Source organism: Schistocerca americana, chromosome 7, assembly GCF_021461395.2.
Source record: "Schistocerca americana isolate TAMUIC-IGC-003095 chromosome 7, iqSchAmer2.1, whole genome shotgun sequence".
NCBI classification, from domain to species: domain Eukaryota; kingdom Metazoa; phylum Arthropoda; class Insecta; order Orthoptera; family Acrididae; genus Schistocerca; species Schistocerca americana.
This window is the reverse complement of record NC_060125.1, coordinates 165,626,973-165,646,082: the sequence shown is the minus strand read 5'-3', so window position 1 is coordinate 165,646,082 and position 19,110 is coordinate 165,626,973. Positions and strand designations below refer to the sequence as shown.

The 19,110-nt window shown below is 46.7% G+C and overlaps 1 protein-coding gene across 1 annotated transcript in view; it reads right to left on the bottom strand.

Annotated features, from left to right (window-relative positions):
• Positions 1–19,110, bottom strand: part of LOC124622820 (protein O-mannosyl-transferase TMTC2-like) — a 902,746-nt gene that overhangs the window by 578,334 nt on the left and 305,302 nt on the right. The window contains exons 5-6 of the mRNA XM_047148612.1: positions 6,934–7,091; positions 734–1,170 (exon numbers count right to left, since the gene is read on the bottom strand). Of these exons, the coding sequence (XP_047004568.1) occupies positions 734–1,170; positions 6,934–7,091 (595 nt within the window). The remainder of the gene's footprint in view (positions 1–733; positions 1,171–6,933; positions 7,092–19,110) is intronic.

Sequence of the window (19,110 nt, the reverse complement as noted above, 5' to 3'; positions counted from 1 at the left end):
GAATCTTCGACCGTAGCGGTCGCGCGATTCCAGACTGTAGCGCCTAGAACCGCTCGGCCACCCTGGCCGGCATGGAAGTGAAACATGGACGATAAATAGTTTGGACAAGAAGAGAATAGAAGCTTTCGAAAAGAATAGTAGCTTTCGAAATGTGGTGCTATAGAAGAATGGTGAAGATTAGATGGGTAGATCACATAACTAATGAGGAGGTATTGTATTGAATTGGGGAGAAGAGAAATTGGTGGCACAGCTTGACTAGAAGAAGGGACATATTCTGAGGTATCAAGGGATCACCAATTGAGTATTGGAGGGTAGCGAGGAGGGTAAAAGTTGTAGAGAAAGAACAAGAGGTGAATACACTAAGCAGATTCAGAAGGATGTAGGTTGCAGTAGGTACTGGGAGATGAATAAGCTTGCACAGGATAGAGTAGCACGGATAGCTGCATCAAACCAGTCTGTGGACTGAAGATCACAACAAGAATTGATGTCCTGTACATACAGCATTTTTTACAGCAAGAAATTCGGGAGAGAAATTTTTTCGCTCAGTGCTAGTAGCCATTCGGTGGGAAGCGCTGCCTGTGTGGCATTCTCGACGATGCAAGCAGCTGCCAACCACCGCTGCATGGACTACCGCCAGACAGCTTTCTGTCTGGCCAGCCTTTGTAACAAGAGGTGTCGATGTCGATTGTAAAGAGGGAGTAGCCGCACTGGTATATTTGTTGTGAGTACTCGCCTGTGTTGCGTGCTGTGGTGGCAGGCCGCGGCGACGCTGTGGTTGGCGTTGTGGTCTATGCAGACGGCGGGCGGCTTGCAGTGGCGGCGGTCGGCGGCGGCGGCCGCGCGGACAGACCGCCTCGCGGCGAGCAGAACCGCGCCGGCCACGCAGGCGTAGAGCGCGGCCGAGGCGGCGTTGCGCGGGTCCGCGGGCGAGTGGACGAGCGGCACGGCGTCCATGGACCAGTCGAAGCTGAGCGTGGCGGGGCAGAGCAGCAGCCAGGCGTGCAGCGCGGGCAGCAGCAGGAAGGTGAGCGCGCGCGTCAGCCGAGAGGGGTGGCGCGCCGCCGGGTTGTCGGCCGCCGCGAAGCGAGGGACGCGGCCGCCCGCCGCGCACAGCCGCGCCGCCACCAGCGCAGCCAGGCCGGCGGCCAGCCAGCAGGCGCTGCGCACCGCCTGCGGAGCACAGGGGCAGTCCAGGTGCTCACAGCGCGAGGTACTGCTGTCCAAAACTACACTACTGGCCACTAAAATTACTACACCAAGAAGAAATGCAGATGATAAACGGGTATTCATTGGACAAATATATTATACTAGGACTGACATGTGATTACATTTTCACGCAGTTTGGGTGCATAGATCCTGAGAAATCAGTACCCAGAACAACAACCTCTGGCCGTAATAACGAACTTGATAAGCCTGGGCACTGAGTTAGAGCTTGGATGGCGTGTACAGGTACAGCTGCCCATGCAGCTTCAACACGATACCACAGTTCATCGAATGACTGGCGTATTGTGGCGAGCCAGTTGCTCGGCCACCATTGACCAGATGTTTTCAGTTGGTGAGAGATCTGGAGAATGTGCTGGCCAGGGCAGTAGTCGAACGTTTTCTGTATCCAGAAAGGACAGTACAGGACCTGCAACATGTGGTCGCGCATTATCCTGTTAAAATATAGGGTTTCGCAGGAATCGAATGAAGGGTAGAGCCACGGGTCGTAATACATCTGAAATGTAACGTCCACTGTTCAAAGTGCCGTCAATGCGAACAAGAGGTGACCGAGACGTGTACCCAATGGCACCTCATACCATCACGCCGGCTGATACGCCAGTATGGCGATGACGAATACACGCTACCAATGTGCGTTCACCGCGATGTTGCCAAACACGGATGCGACCATCGTGATGCTGTAAACAGAACCTGGATTCATCCCAGAAAATGACGTTTTCCCATTCGTGCAGCCAGCTTCGTCGTTGAGTACGCCATCGCAGGCGCTCCTGTCTGTGATGCAGCGTCAAGGGTAACCGCAGTCACGGTCTCCGAACTGATAGTCCATGCTGCTGCAAACGTCGTCGAATCGTTCGTGCAGATGGTTGTTGTCTTGCAAACCTCCCCATCTGCTGAATCAAGCATCGAAACGTGGCTGCACGATCCGTTACAGCCATGCGGATAAGATGCCTGTCATCTCGACTGCTGGTGTTACGAGGCCGTTGGGATCCAGCACGGCGTTCCGTATTACCCTCCTGAACCCACCGATTCCATATTCTGCTAACAGTCATTGGACCTCGACCAACGCGAGCAGCAATGTCGCGATACGATAAACCGCAATCGCGATAGGCTACAATCCGACCTTTATCAAAGTCGGAAACGTGGTGGTACGCATTTGTCCTCCTTACACGAGGTATTACAACAACGTTTCACCAGGCAACTCCGGTGAACTGCTGTTTGTGTATGAGAAATTGGTTGGAAACTTTCCTCGTGTCAGCTCGTTGTAGGTGTCGCCATCGGCGGCAACCTTGTGTGTATGCTCTGAAAAGCTAATCATTTGCGTATCATAGCATCTTCTTTCTGTCCGTTAAATTTCGCGTCTGTTGCACGTCATCCTCGTGGTGTAGCAATTTGAATGGCCAGTAGTGTATTAGAAAAAAAATGGCTCTGAGCACTATGGGACTTAACATCTATGGTCATCAGTCCCCTAGATTTAGAAGTACTTAAGCCTAACTAATCTAAGGACAGCACACAACACCCAGCCATCAAGAGGCAGAGAAAATCCCTGACACCGCCGGGAATCGAACCCGGGAACCCGGGCGTGGGAAGCGAGAACGCTACCGCACGACCACGAGATGCGGGCTATTAGAAAAGTTCCCGCATGTGTGTGTGTCAGGAAAAGAGAACCTACTGAGATATTGATCAGTTTACATCGAGGTGACAAATTCACGGGATACCTCCTAATATCGCGACAGACTTCCTTTTGCCCAGTGTAGCGCAGAAAGTCGATAGGGCACGACCTCAACAAGTCGTTGGGAGCACCCTGCAGGAATATTGAGCCATACTGTCTTTATAGCCGTCCGTAGCTGCGAAAGTGTTGCAACTGCATGGCTTATGCACCAACTGACCTCTCGATTATGTGCCATAAATGTTCGATGAGATTTATGTCGGACGATCTGGGTGGCCAAATCATGCACTCGAACTGTCCAGAATTGTCTTTGAATCAATGGCGAACAATTGTGGCGCAGTGTCACGATATCGTTGTTTGGGAACGTGAAGTCCATGAATGGCTGCAAATGGTCTCCAAGTTGCCGAGGATAACCATTTACAGTCAATGATCGGTCCACTCGGCACAGATAAAGTCCGTTCCATGGAAAGATAGCCCGCACCATTATGGAGCTAACACCACCTTGCACACTGCCTTGTTGACAACTTGCATCCATGGCTTTGTGGGGTCTGCGGCACACTCGAACCCTACCATCAGTTCTTACCAACTGAAACCGAGACTCATCTGACCAGGCCACGGTTTTCCAGTCGGCTAAGTTCCAACCGATATAGTCACGACTCCAGGAGAGGCGCTGAAGGCGATGTCGTGTTGTTAGCAAAAGCGCTCGCGTTGGTCTTCTGCAGCTGTAACTCACTAAGGCGAATTTTCACCGCCCTTTTCTGACGGATACATTCGCCGTACGTCCCAAATTGATTTTTGCGGTTGTTTCTTGCAGTGTTGCTTGTCTGTTACCATTGACAGCTGTTCGCAAATGCCCCCACTCTCTGTCGTTAAGTGAAGGCCACCAGCACTGTGTTGTCCGCGGTGATAGGTAATACCTAAAATATGGTATTTTCGGCATCCTCTTGGCCCTGCGGATATCGTAATATCGAATTCCCTAACGATTTGCGAAATGGAAGGTCCCATGCGTGTAGCTCCAGATAATATTCCACGTTCAGAGTCTGTTAATTTCCTTCGTGTGGCCTTGATCACGTCGGAAATCTTTCCACATGAATCATCTGAGTACAGATGGCAGCTCCGCCAATGCTGTGCTCTTTTATATCTTGTGTAGGCGATACCCACCGCTATCTGTATATGTGCATATGGCTGTCCCACGAGTTTTGTCATCTCAGTGTGTCTGTAACGAGTAATGCGTTGTCTTTGGTGGTGTAGATAGTTTTACTGTTCCACTTCATTTTGCATATCTGAATGCTTGTAATTTGCAGTATACCATTGGTGGTGGTAATGTCATTCAAGCGCTGCAACGATATGCTACGCCAGTCAGTTGAAGTTTGTTGCCCATGCACTACCTTACCGGAACTACGTTAGTGATACTGTGCAGTGTGAACAAACTGTATTTTGAACAGTGTAGTGGACATGCGAATGGATATGAGACGGCACTCGATGATTGGAAAGTACCATATTTGTGTGTTAGAGTAAGAAGGTAGTGTTTGGTCTACAGGTGCACTTTTTCGTATAAATGTTCAAATTTTATATTTTCTGTACTGATGTCAGTTGTTAGGTATAGGAAATTTACGGATTTGTTGTCAATCTCCATCGTGAGCTGAAAATTTTCACGTTCACAGTTTAAGAAATGAAAAAATAAAAATGTGGCGAGCTACCGGTAACTCTGTCTGCTTCGCCGTGATTCGAATCTGAATGCTTTGCCTTTCGTAGGTAAGTGCTCTACGGACTGAGTTCTCCAGTAACACAAGAGAAAAAGTACTGGCTGAAGTAAAGCTGTGAGGGTGGAGCGTGCAAGTGCTTAAATACAGTAGTCGGCAAAGTGCTTGCCTACGATACGCACAGGTCCCAGTTTCGAATCAAGGTCGGCAAACAGTTTGACTGCAAGTCTGAAATCAGCGCATACTGCGCTGTAGAATGAAAATTCGTGCCGTATGGCTAAGAGCTAGGGAAAATAATTGAACTTGTTTCAGGCCCTCATTCAAGGTTTTCTGTTCTCTATTGTAGCAATTCAAGATGGCCTTTGCTGGCCGAAACCGATTATGATTGTATTGTAAAAAGGTGATTGTGTCAAAAATAAAAATAATACCTTACAATAGTCAAACGTCCTGTATATTCGCTGAAAACAGTACTTTACAATTTGCCAAATCTTTTGGAAAGTCACTACGAGATTTTGTCACCTATCAGTTAAAGAGCTCGCAAACTGTTGAAGTCAGTCGGCTATAAATGTTTGTATCTTTCTTTAGTAATTTAGCAAATTACAGAAAATCTGTGTTGGTCAAGGGCGAAGCCCTCAAACAGCAAACTATTTTACATCGTAACGTAGGAAGCTGAGGAAGCGAAGCAAAATTCGTGCTGTGGGCGGGATTCGAACCTGGGTATTTTTGCATACTAGGCAGATATGCTGACCATTACATCACCACAGCATTACGGTCAACATAGCTGCACGAACTACCCAAGTCAAATACCCTCCCCTAACACAAACTCCAATTATCATCTCCCCTTTCCGACGTTGGAATAGCACCCCAGCATTGGACTTAATGGGGAAGTGATGTACTACATGTGATCGTATAGATCTTACAAGGGAACCTCCCCATCGCACCCTCCTCAGATTTAGTTATAATTTGGCACAGTGGATAGGCCTTGAAAAACTGAACACAGATCAGTCGAGAAAACAGGAAGAAGTTGTCTGGAACTATGAAAAAACAAGCAAAATATACAAACTGACTAGTCCATGCGCAACATAGTCAACATCAAGGACTATGGGGGCACAGGAGTGCCGTGGTCCCGTGGTTAGCGTGAGCAGCTGCGAAGCGAGAGGTCCTTGCTTCAATTCTACCCTCGAGCTTAAAGTTTACGTACTTTATTTTGCAAAGTTATGATCTGTCCGTTCGTTCATTGATGTCTCTGTTCACTGTAATAAGTTTAGTGTCTGTGTTTTGCGACCGCACCGCAAAAACGTGCAATTAATAGACGAAAGGACGTGCCTCTCCAATGGGAACCGAAAACATTTGATCCAGGAAAACACGTCTGATATATTCTATACGACACTGGTGACGGCATGTGCGTCACATGACAGGAATGTGTTGTCGACCCACCTAACTTGCACACTTGGCGAATGGGTAAAAGATTCTTCTACCTTGCCCGATTTAGGTTTTCTTGTGGATGTGATAATCACTCCCAAAAAAGTGATGAAAACATAAGTGTGTGTCACATAAACTGCAACAAATGAATGCAACAGTTTCACAGTCGCACAGTTTTCTCTGTGCTTTGTCAAAACATATGTTTTTAACGTTTTCAAATTTTTCCGTGTGTAGACCGTCAAATCCTGCATATGTCCAAGCTAATCTGAACATGTCCTGGAATTTTGGAGAGCGTAATTGATTATGTGTGTGCCTGAACTCTGATACTTGTCTGAAAATAAAAATTTAAACTTTTTACTGGAGGGAAGACTTGAACCAAGGTCATCGTGTTCCGCAGTTGCTCACGCTAACCACGGGACCACGGGATGTTGCCTACGTTGACCATGAACTACTCAGTTTGTATATTTTGCTTATTTTTTCATAGTTCCACACAACTTCTTCCTGTTTTCTCGATTGATCTGTGTTCAGTTTTTCAAGGCCTATCCACTGTGCCAAATTATAACTAAATCTGAGGGGGGTGCGATGGGGAAGTTCCCTTGTTAAAAATAAATTTTCCATGAGACATTTTAGTCTCTAATTTACCTACGATAACGTTGGAAGCCGAAGAAGTTCATTAAAATTTGTGCTGCGGCCGGGACTCGAACCCGGCTCTTCTTGCATACGAGGCAGATATGCTGACCATTACACGGCCACAGCATTACGGTCAACGTCGCTGCACGAAGTACCCAAGTCTCCGGGAAAATTTAATTTAAGATCTATTTGACGTGGAATTACATTTTATGAAAACGTCTTCTTACAGTGCACTTTAGAGTTCTGTGATGTGTTTATTGTTGAGGTAGAGGGTATCTTACGCATACAGACCTGCCTCCTGGCCCTGGGGTCTCCAGCCGCCCTCTGCCAGGTGAGAGCCTCCCTCACCAGGCAGATAGCGAGCGCGCACACGCCGTGCTCCTTGGCCAGCATGGCGCAGCCCGACACCAGCACACACAGCGACAGCAGCAGGCGACCCCGCCAGGCACCTGGGGACAACCACGCCTCTCTACTTACCAGCCTGCAAGCACACTCGTTCAAACAATAAGCTGCGGAGAGCGTATTCTGTTTACATGTGCAGTAACTGATCGAAAGTCTCCCCTCACATCTACGTAATGCGGAATTGAGCACTAGATCTCACGGCAGGCGACACCGCTAGCATAAAAGGAATGTGTTTTCGGTAAGGAAGCAGTAACAACAGAATGGGTCTGTCGAGAGAGGTCAGTGACTTCTGACGTGTCACTGTAGTAAGAAATCCAACAAGGACTATTCAATCCTTTTGAAAGGTGCCCGATTGTCGATTACGTGACTGAAGTGGAAAGGCGAAGGAACAACTGCAGCTGAACCAAGATCAGTGAGACATCATGACGGACAGGAACCTCCCAGCACTGCCGATGCTGCTAGTGAAAATGGCATAAAATCAGCGGAAGGTATCACTCGTGATTCCCAAACTGCTACCAACAGTCCAGCTAACACAATAATTTTGCATAGGAAGTTACAAAGTTTGGGTGACAATGGTCACGCATTTCATTATAAGCTACACATTTCTTGAAACTTCCTGGCAGATTAAAACTGTGTGAAGGACCGACAGTCGAACTCGGGACTTTTGCCTCTTGCAGGCAAGTTTCGCAGAAGAGCTTCTGTAAAGTTTGGAAGGTAGGAGACGAGGTACTGGCAGAAGTACAGCTGTGAGGACGGGGCGCAAGTCGTGCTTGGGTAGCTCAGGTGGTAGAGCACTTGCCCGCAAAAGGCAAAGGTCCCGAGTTCGAGTCTCGGTCCGGCAGACGGTTTTAATCTGCCAGGAGGTTTCATATCAGCGTACATTCCGCTGCAGAATGAAAATCTCATTCTCGAAACATCCCCCAGGCTGTGGCTAAGCCATGTCTCCGCAATATCCTTTCTTTCAGGAGTGCTAGTTCTGCAAGGTTCGCAGGAGAGCTTCTGCAAAGTTTAGGAGACGAGGTACTGGCAGAAATAAAGCTGTGAGGAGGGGGCATGAGTCGTGCTTGTGTAGCTCAGTTGGTAGATCACTTGCGCACGAAAGGCAAAGGTCCCGAGTTCGAGTCTCGGTCCGGCACACAGTTTTAATCTGCCAGGAAGTATCATATCAGCGCAAACTCCGCTGCAGAGTGAAAATCTCATTCTGTACACATTTCTTGACTTACATTTCTCATGTTCACAAATGAGAGGAGCAATCTGTTTCATTTCACTTGGTAAAAAAGTTCTTATAGTCAAGATCGCATAAATAAGAGGGCTATTCCGAAAGTAAGAAACCATCGGTCGCGAAACGGAAACCACAGTGAAAATCACAACTCTCTTATTTGCAATAGATAGCTACACCTTGGAGCGACGTCTCTACATAGCCTACACTGCGACTTAGACATCTGTCGTAGCGTTGTATCAACTTTCCAGTTTCATCATCATAGAAGGAGGCCTCCTGTGGCTTCAGAAAATGTTCTAGGCTTGACTGCAGCTCGTTGTCTGTTTCAAAATGCGTGTGAAAATCAGAGGGAGCCAAGTCCGGTCTGTATGGTGGGTGATCAACCACTTTCCATCGAAAAGGCTGCAGATGCGTCTGTGTGTGGCCGACAGCTGCCACGATGATAATGGTTCAGATGGCTCTGAGCACTATTGGACTCAACTTCTGAGGTCATTAGTCCCCTAGAACAGAACTACTTAAACCTAACTAACCTAAGGACATCACACACGACCATGCCCGAGGCAGGATTCGATGCTGGGACCGTAGCGGTCTCGCGGTTCCAGACTGCAGCGCCTAGAACCGGACGGCCACTTCGGCCTGCCATGAAGAAAGAAATTCACGATAGTTACGTTATGTAGCCAGCGGCCTTGCCGCAGTGGTAGCACTGGTTCCCGTCACATTACCGAAGTTAACGCGCTGTCAGGCTGGGCTAGCGCTTGCCTGGGTGGTGACCATCCAGTCTGACGAGCGCTGTTGGCAAGCGGGGTGCACTCGGCCCTTGTGAGGCAAAGTGAGGAGCTGCTTGATGGGGAAGTAGCGGCACCGGTCCCGTAAACTGACGTACGGCCGGGAGAGCGGTGTGCTGACCACATGCCCCTCCATATCCGCATCCAGTGACGCCTGAGGGCTAAGGATTGCACGGCGACCGGTCGGTACCGTTGGGCCTTCATGGTCCGTTCGGGCGGAGTTGAATTTTATGTTATGCGGGTTTGCATAAAATCAGGGGAAACCTCCTGGCAGGCATCAGTACTTGGCGGGAGACATTATTTTTTAGGCATCTTTACGCTCTCGCTGTACGCTCAGAACTGAGAAGAGTGAAGTGATGCCATCTACAGGAATACTAGAGACACTACCCAACACATCTGTGCAAAGCTTCAGCGGATTTTCAACATGATTTCGATTTTATTTCTTTCCGACTATCTCTCGTACTTTTATATTTCCGACAGTCGGTTTCGACATACCTCGATTACAAAACAAAATTAACACAAAGCAAAGCCTATAGAAACTGGCTGTTGAAAATGAATATTTATGCGACCTTGCTAAAGGAAGCTTTTTATCACAGATTTCTGTAGTCAACGCTAGGCGGTGCTTGAGGTGATGTTAAGAGCGATGCTACTCGATAGCGGGTAGCTGGAAACGAGTGATCTGTAGTGATGAATCACGCTGTAGCCTGTGGCAATTCGATGGATGGTGTGGGACTTACCTGTCATCTTGTGTAGTTCCGATAGAGAATTGCAGAGGAGATGATGGTACAGTATGGGGTTGTTATTTGCAATGAAGATGTCGTGCCCTTATTGCGGTTGAGAAACTGCTAAATGCGGTGCGTATAAAGACATTTTACAGCATACTCTACTGTGTACAGTTAAGGAGCAGTTCAGAGACGATAATTGATTGTATTAGCCGCGAAATGCACCCCGTCATAAAGCAGCATCTGAGGTAATGGTATGTGGACAATAAAATTTCTGAAATTGAATGGCCTGCACAGGCTCCGACTGAACCTGGGGTGAGTTAGAACGCCGAATTCCCTCCGAACGCCAGCGTCCAACATCACTACCTTCTCTGGTTTCCGCTCTTGGGAAGAATCGGATGCCATTCGGCCACAGACATTCAGACAATTCATTGAGTCTGTTCCCAGCGGTATTCAAGCCGTCACAAAGGTGAAGGGTAGGTACAACTCATATTAAGGTTCACTAATAGCTGTTCTACTAATAGGTGTACAGACACCTTTGATTAGATAGTGTAAATCTTTTATTCCAATATAAACATAGCTCGGAGGGAGCAGAAGTCATGTTTTGTTTAGTATTTTTCCAATTAACATTCTTACCTGTTAAAATTTCAAGCTGGAGCAGACAAACATGCAACAAATGTCAAATAGCCATGAAGTGTTCTACATGCTTGGATATGAAAATGATGTATCATTTTGGCGTAACCTCACAAAGCGTGCAGGAGAAATGTCATTTACATTCTGTATATATGGAAAGATTATGCATCGGGTTTCTTTTTCAAAAAATGCATTTGAATCTACTTTGTTTATGGAAAAAACAACATCTGTCAGAATTCAAGCTCGACTACACCGGCACTATCAAGAGCACTGTTTATCGTACCGTAATACTGCTATTCCTGTTGGTCAGGATCCCACAAATCCCATCTCAAGATGGAATGAAAGATGTAAGTTTATAGGCGTCCACTCCCAGAGTCAATTTTAATTAAATGATTTTAGGTATTAGACCGCCTTATCATGAAACACTAAAACAACTGCAATGCCGATGTCTCCATCGCCTTGGGAGTGATATTATTCAGAGCGACTAACTGTTGGATTATGCTCATGAACGTCCTTTATATATTGTCATATTTCGGTCGTCAGCTGGCAGAAAAGTAGGCCTACTGTGTTACAGCGTCTGCACAAACACTTCACCCGAAAGGCTACTCGGAGACGCAAATAAGACGCGCTCTGCACCCGAGCAGGTAGAAGAAAGAAAACAGTTCAGAAGAAGAAATGGAGTGCCTGCCGTTCCTACTGTACGCAGGCCCACAGATCGTCAAAATTGACAGGATATCTACATCTACATCCATACTCCGCGATTCACCTGACGGTGTGTGGCGGAAGATACTCTGAGTATCTCTATCGGTTCTCCCTTCTATTCCAGTTTCGTATTGTTCGTGGAAAGAAAGATTGTCGGTATGCCTCTGCGTGGGCTCTAATCTCTCTGATTTTATCCTCATGGTCTCTTCGCGAGATATACGTAGGAGGGAGCAATATACTGCTTGACTCCTCGGTGAAGGTATGTTCTCGAAACTTCAACAAAAGCCCGTACAGAGATACTGAGCGTCTCTCTTGCAGAGTGTTCCACTGGAGTTTATCCGTCATCTCCGTAACGCTTTCGCGATCACTAGATGATCCTGTAACGAAGCGCACTGCTCTCCGTTGGATCTTCTCTATCTCTTCTATCAATCCTATCTGGTACGGATCCCACACCGGTGAGCTGTATTCAAGCAGTGGGCGAACGAGTGTACTGTAACCTACTTCCTTTGTTTTCGGATTGCATTCCCTTAGGATTCTTCCAATGAATCTCAGTCTGGCATCTGATTTACCGACGATTAATCTTATATGGTCATTCCATTTTAAGTCACTCCTAACGCCTACTCCTAGTTAATTTATGGAATTAACTGCTTCCAGTTGCTGACCTGCTGTATTGCAGCTAAATGATAAAGGATCTTTCTTTCTATGTATTCGCAGCACATTACACTTGTCTAGATTGAGATTTGATTGCCATTCCTTGCACCATGCGTTAATTCGTTGCAGATCCTCCTGCACTTCAGTACAATTTTCCATTGTTACAACCTCTCGATATACTACAGCATCATCCGCAAAAAGCCTGTGAACTTCCGATGTTATCCACAAGGTCATTTATGTATACTGTGAATAGCAACGGTCGTACAACACTCCCCTGCGACACACCTGAAATCACTCTTACTTCGGAAGATAATGGAGAAGTAGGACATAAAAAACCATTTACTACTCAGTAGTTGCAATCAAGTATATGCTTGGATCAGTCAAAGTCCAACTAAGGCTAAGGGCACCTGATGTCCTCAACATCAGTTCTGAGTGTGGCACGGACTACATCGGCTAAACCCAGTGATGCATCTCGCAGCGCTGTTGAAATCATGTGAGGAGCGTTCGACTCGGCCAAGCCGCTACATATTCAGTGGGAGAGGACATAGTGAACGAAGGACACGTTCTTGTTTCTGGACAGACGAAGGTGCTGTACCACGCCAACTGGTTGGGGGAATGGATCATCAGAGAGGCAGTGAAAATAAGAGTACGTGACGATTTTGTCAATCGGGACAGCGTTTCCAGCTGAGCTCCGCATGCGATGTGTCGTTAGCATAGGGGGTCCGTTCCATTTTTATTAAAAAAACGGCACGTTTTATAAAGTTTAGAAGAAAACCTGGGACAATAAAAAGACACAAATTATATGTAGAAAACAGATGGGCATAGAAGTTCAGATGAAACGTATTCGTTGTTGCATTTGTGGACAACCGTCAGGTGTATAATGGAATGACGACAGTGAAAATTAGTGCCGGATGGGAGTCGAACACGGATCTCTTACCGCGAGCGGTCGCCTTATCATTAGGTAAGAGCCTACGGAATATCAAACCAGCTGTGTGGCTGGATTGAAGAGTTTATAGCAAACAGAACACAGCATGTTGTTCTAAATGGAGAGACGTCTACATGGTAATGTACATGTGCGTCAGTGAAAAAGACCCATAAAAAGGTGTTAGCATGTGGACGTAATGTGCTGTTCCAGTTTCTTCTGTACCTAAGGTCCATCACCGTTCCCTTTGGATCCCTACGTAATTCGGTGCTCTCAGATACACACGATCGAACACTGGAGGAATGGTACTCAAGCGTCAACTTGAGGTTACAATATCTCCGGATGTAATTAACATTTTACAATGCAACAAACGGCACTGATTACGTATTTGTTTATATGTTCAGATGTGCTAACAAAACTAAAGGGGTTCCATTTAAAAAAACGTAGGTTTGTGTTAAAACACATACTTCCGTGCATTTTTTTATGGTTTGTATTAACCAATTACACTAGCCCCTCTCCTCACGTTCGGTCTGTGGAATCGATTCGTCAGTATTTGATGTGGTTTACGAAATATATCCAGCGGTAACGTTAGGTGACTCACCCTATATATATATATAACTGACCTAGTAGATAGTGTCGGAAGTTCCATGCCGCTTTTCGCGGATGATGCTGTAGTATACAGAGAAGTTGCAGCATTAGAAAAGTGCAGGAAGATCTGCAGCTGATAGGCACTTGGTGCAGGGAGTGGCAACTGACCCTTAACATAGAAAAATTAAGGTATTGCGAATACATAGAAAGAAGGGTCCTTTATTGTACGATTATATGATAGCGGAAAAAACACTGGTAGCAGTTACTTCTGTAAAATATCTGGGAGTATGCGTGTGGAACGATTTGAAGTGGAATGATCATATAAAATTAATTGTTGGTAAGGCGGGTGCCAGGTTGAGATTCATTGGGAGAATCCTTAGAAAATGTAGCCCACCAACAAACGAGGTGGCTTACAAAACACTCGTTCGACCTATACTTCAGTATTGCTCATCAGTGTGGGATCCGTACCTCGTCGGGTTGACAGCGGAGATAGAGGAAACCCAAAGAAGAGCCGCGCGTTTCGTCACAGGGTTATTTGGTAAGCGTGATAGCGTTACGGAGATGTTTAGCAAACTCAAGTGGCAGATTCTGCGAGAGAGGCGCTCTGCATCGCGGTGTAGCTTGCCGTCCAGGTTTCGAGAGGGTGCGTTTCTGGATGAGGTATCGAATATATCGCTTCCCCCTACTTATACTTCCCGAGGAGATCACGAATGTAAAATTAGAGAGATTCGAGCGTGCACGGAGGCTTTCCGGCAGTCGTTCTTCCCGTGAACCATACGGGACTGGAACAGGAAAGGGAGGTAATGACAGTGGCACGTAAAGTGCCCTCCGCCACACACCGTTGGGTGGCTTGCGGAGTATAAATGTAGATGTAGGCTACCCGAGCATGACTCTCGGCAAGAACCAAACTTCCGTATGTCGTCAACGGCATGTCTACAATCTGCTCTCTTACATCCATTATGAATATTCCCGTACATGGGAGGCATTACAGAGTACGAGTGCAGGTTGTAGACCCATGGTTTCGTTCTGGCCTTGAGTCGCTCTCTGTTAATCAAATCCTAAGGCAACCGCTCGCGATAAGAAGGGAATCCCGGCTCGAGTCCCGGTTCAAAAATGGTTCAAATGGCTCTGAGCACTATGGAACTTAACATCTGAGGTCATCAGTCCCCTAGAACTTAGAACTACTTAAACCTAACTAACCTAAGGACATCACACACATCGAAGCCCGAGGCAGGATTCAACCTGCGACCGTAGTGGTCTCGCGGCTCCAGACTGTAGCGCCTAGAACCGCACGGCCACTCCAGCCGGCACTCCCGGTCCGGCATGAATTTTCACTGTCGTCATTCCATTATACAGCTGATGGTTGTCTATATCCGTAACTACGAATACATTTCATGCATTTCATAACGTCTCTAGTCGCTGCAGTGCCTGTTCCTTCAGATATGAGTGATGTCTGAAGGAACATTGCGTTGTTCGTCTGAACAACACAGACAGTGCAATATCGCATAGAAGTTTAGCTTTGCATTGCGAACTCAGATGATCCGAAATCACTTTTTAAGATTATTCTGTTGCACGATCACCATGCTTTTCACTTTTACGTATTTTATTAATATGTGCATTTTCGTTTGAACACTCACGTGATATTTCTCCATCTTAACATGCTGTACGGTGTGCAAATCATACTTTACTTTTGGACATGGTGGAAGGTCTGACATGGGTCAATGTACGATTTGTACAAAGTACATTCTACAGTTTCTCCATTATCAGTGGTAACAGTAAACTCTCTGTTACCTTGCTGTAAAAATACACTTTCGTTTTGGATGATCAAACAGTGAGTATGAATCGTCATTACCAACAGTGTAAAACATTAATAATAATTTAAAAAAAAGATTGTAAAGAAAGTTGTACAAGTGGCACTTCCTAGCGTACATAATTGCGCAATGGGCATTACATTGCAAATCAAACATTCAGTAGCGTAAAATACAGGGTGATTCAAAAAGAATACCACAACTTTAAAAATGTGTATTTAATGAAAGAAACATAATATAACCTTCTGTTATACATCATTACAAAGAGTATTTAAAAACGTTTCTTTTCACTCAAAAACAAGTTCAGAGATGTTCAATATGGCCCCCTCCAGACACTCGAGCAATATCAACCCGATACTCCAACTCGTTCCACACTCTCTGTAGCATATCAGGCGTAACAGTTCGGATAGCTGCTGTTATTTCTCGTTTCAAATCATCAATGGTGGCTGGGAGAGGTGGCTGAAACACCATATCCTTAACATACCCCCATATGAAAAAATCGCAGGGGGTAAGATCAGGGCTTCTTGGAGGCCAGTGATGAAGTGCTCTGTCACGGGCTGTTATCAGCTGCAGACAGTGCTTGAACCAATTTCAGACGATAAGGTTTCATAACTAACCTTTTTCGTAGGACTCTCCATACAGTTGATTGTGGAATTTGCAGCTCTCTGCTAGCTCTGCGAGTCGATTTTCCTGGGCTGCGAACAAATGCTTGCTGGATGCGTGCTACATTTCTATCACTCGTTCTCGGCCGTTCAGAACTTTTCCCTTTGCACAAACACCCATTCTCTGTAAACTGTTTATACCAACGTTTAATACACCACCTATCAGGAGGTTTAACACCATACTTCGTTCGAAATGCACGCTGAACAACTGTCGTCGATTCACTTCTGCCATACTCAATAACACAAAAAGCTTTCTGTTGAGCTGTCGCCATCTTAGCATCAACTGACGCTGACGCCTAGTCAACAGCGCCTCAAGCGAACAAATGTACAACTAAATGAAACTTTATAGCTCCCTTAATTCGCCGACAGATAGTGCTTAGCTCTGCCTTTTGTCGTTGCAGAGTTTTAAATTCCTAAAGTTGTGGTATTCTTTTTGAATCACCCTGTGCTTTGGACAAGCAGAATCACGAAAACGTGGGGCATCTGAGCGTCCCCAAAGAAACTTTCGGGACAGCGGGATATTTTGAGAAAGAAATAGGATGTCCCGGGAAAAACGGGACGAATGGACAGCCAACGTTAAAAAAATACTTCTTAAACCCGTTAATGTAAAAGCTGTGGAGGAAGTTGGCGGAATAGACAGGCAGCACCAGATCTCGACGCCCGGGACCTCCTCCATCCAGTCGCATACCTCTCCCCAATTGCACCACCGATCACGATATTTCTACTGGAGGAATGCCTTTGGCACAGCAGTTGGGCTGCTGCTGTACACTGAAGTGGCAAAAGTCATGGGATAGCGGTATGCAAACATACACTACTGGCCATTAAAATTGCTACACCAAGAAGAAATGCAGATCATAAACGGACATTCATTGGACAAATATATTATACTAGAACTGACATTTGATTACATTTTCACGCAATTTGGGTGCATAGATCCTGAGAAATCAGTAACCAGAACAACCACCTCTGGCAGTAATAACGGCCTTGATACGCCTGTGCATTGAGTCAAACAAGAGCTTGGATGGCGTGTACAGGTACAGCTGCCCATGCAGCTTCAACATGATACCACAGTTCATGAAGAGTAGTGACTGGCGTATTGTGACGAGCCAGTTGATCGGCCACCATTGACGAGACGTTTCCAGCTGGTGAGAGATCCGGAGAATGTGCTTTCTGTGGTGTCACCGCCAGACACCACACTTGCTAGGTGGTAGCTTTAAATCGGCCGCGGTCCATTTAGTACATGTCGGACCCGCGTGTCGCCACTGTGTGATCGCAGACCGAGCGCCACCACAAGGCATGTCTCGAGATACGGACTAGCACTCGCCCCAGTTGTACGGACGACTTTGCTAGCGACTATACTGACGAAGCCTCGCTCATTTGCCGAGCAGATAGCTAGAATAGCCTTCAGCTAAGTCCATGGCTACGACCTAGCAAGGCGCCATTAGTAACATTGCATGTATCTATGGAGTCTCACTTATATCGTCAATAGCGATGTACCAAGGATGGATTAAAGTTAAGTATTACAGAAGCTACGTACTTTTCTTTATAACATCCATTACGTATCCTGTTACAGACCTATAACTTGCCTGCTAAACGCGTGCCTTTCGGCTACTTCCGTGGCGTGGCTGTCTTGGTACGCCACAACACTTTCTGTATCCAGAAATGCCCGTACAGGGCCTGCAAAATGCGGTCGTGCATTATCCTGCTGAAATGTAGGGTTTCGCAGGGATCGAATGAAGGGTAGAGCCACGGGTGGTAACACATCTGAAATGTAACGTCCACTTTTCAAAGTGCCGAAAGTGCGAACAAGGGGTGACCGAGAAGGGTAACCAATGACACCTCATACCATCACGCCGGGTGATAAGCCAGTATGGCGATGACGAATACACGCTTCCAATGTGGGTTCACCGCGATGTCGCCAAACACAGATGCGACCATCATGATTCTGTAAACAGAACCTGGATTCATCCGAAAAAATGACGTTTGTCATTGGTGCACCCAGGTTCGTCGTTGAGTACACCATCGCAGGTGCTCCTGTCTGTGATGCAGCGTCAATGGTATCCGCAGCCATGGTCTCCGAGCTAATAGTCCATGCTGCTGCAAATGTCATCGAACTGTTGGTGCAGATGGTTGTCGTCTTGCAAACGTCCCCATCTGTTGACTCAGGAATCGATACGTGGCTGCACGATCCGTTACAGCCATGCGGATAAGATGCCTGCCATCTCGACTGCTAGTGATACGAGGCCGTTGGGATCCAGCACGGCGTTCCGTATTACCCTCCTGAACCCACCGATTCCATATTCTGCTAACGGTCATTGGATTTTGACCAACGCGAGCAGGAATGTCGCGTTACGATAAACCGCAATCGCGATAGGCTACGATCCGTCCTTTATCAAAGTCGGAAACGTGACGGTACGCATTTCTCCCCCTTACACCAGGCATCACAACAACGTTTCACCAGGAAACGCCGGTCAACTGCTGTTTGTGTATGAGAAATCGGTTGGAAACTTTCCTCATGTCAGCACGTTGTAGGTGTCGCCACCAGTGCCAACCTTGTGTGAATGCTCTGAAAAGCTAGTTATTTGAACATCACAGCATCTTCTTTCTGTCGGTTAAATTTCGCGTCTGTAACTCGTCATCCTCGTGGTGTACCAATTTTAATAGCCAGCAGTGTACAAACGGCGGCAGTATCGCGGGCACAAGATATAAAGGGGTGTGCATTGCCAGAGGTGTTAATTGTACTTAGGTGATTCATGTGACAAAGTGTCGAAGTGATTATGGCCGCACGACAGGAAATAGCAGTTGGAGCTACGTCCGTGGCACACTCCATTTCGGAAATCCTTAGAGGATTCACTATTCCGACATTCACAGTAGTAAGAGCGTGCCGAGAATACAACATTTCAGGTTCTACCTCTCACTACACAACGCAGTGGACGACTGCCTTCACTTAACGACTGAGAGCAGAGGCGGACGGATCCGTTAGGAGAGTGCGGCGAAATTTGGCGCTGACGGGCTCTGGCAGCAGACGACCGACGGGAGTGCCTTTGATAGCACCACAATATCGCCTGCAGCGCCTCTCTTGGGCTCATAATCACACCTGTTGGACCCTAGACGCCTGGAAAACCGTGGCCTGGACCGATGAGTCTCGATTTCAGTTGGTTAGAGCTGACGGTAGGTTTCGAGTGTGGCGCGGACAGCACGAAGCCCTGGATCCAAGTTGTCAAGAAGGGACCGTGCAGGATGTTGGTGGATCTATAATGGTTTGGGCTGAGTTTACATGGAATATACTGAGTCCTGCGGTGGAGCGGAAGCGATTGTTGACTGTAAATGTTTATCTTCGGCTACCTGGACCATTTGCAGACCTGATTGTTGAC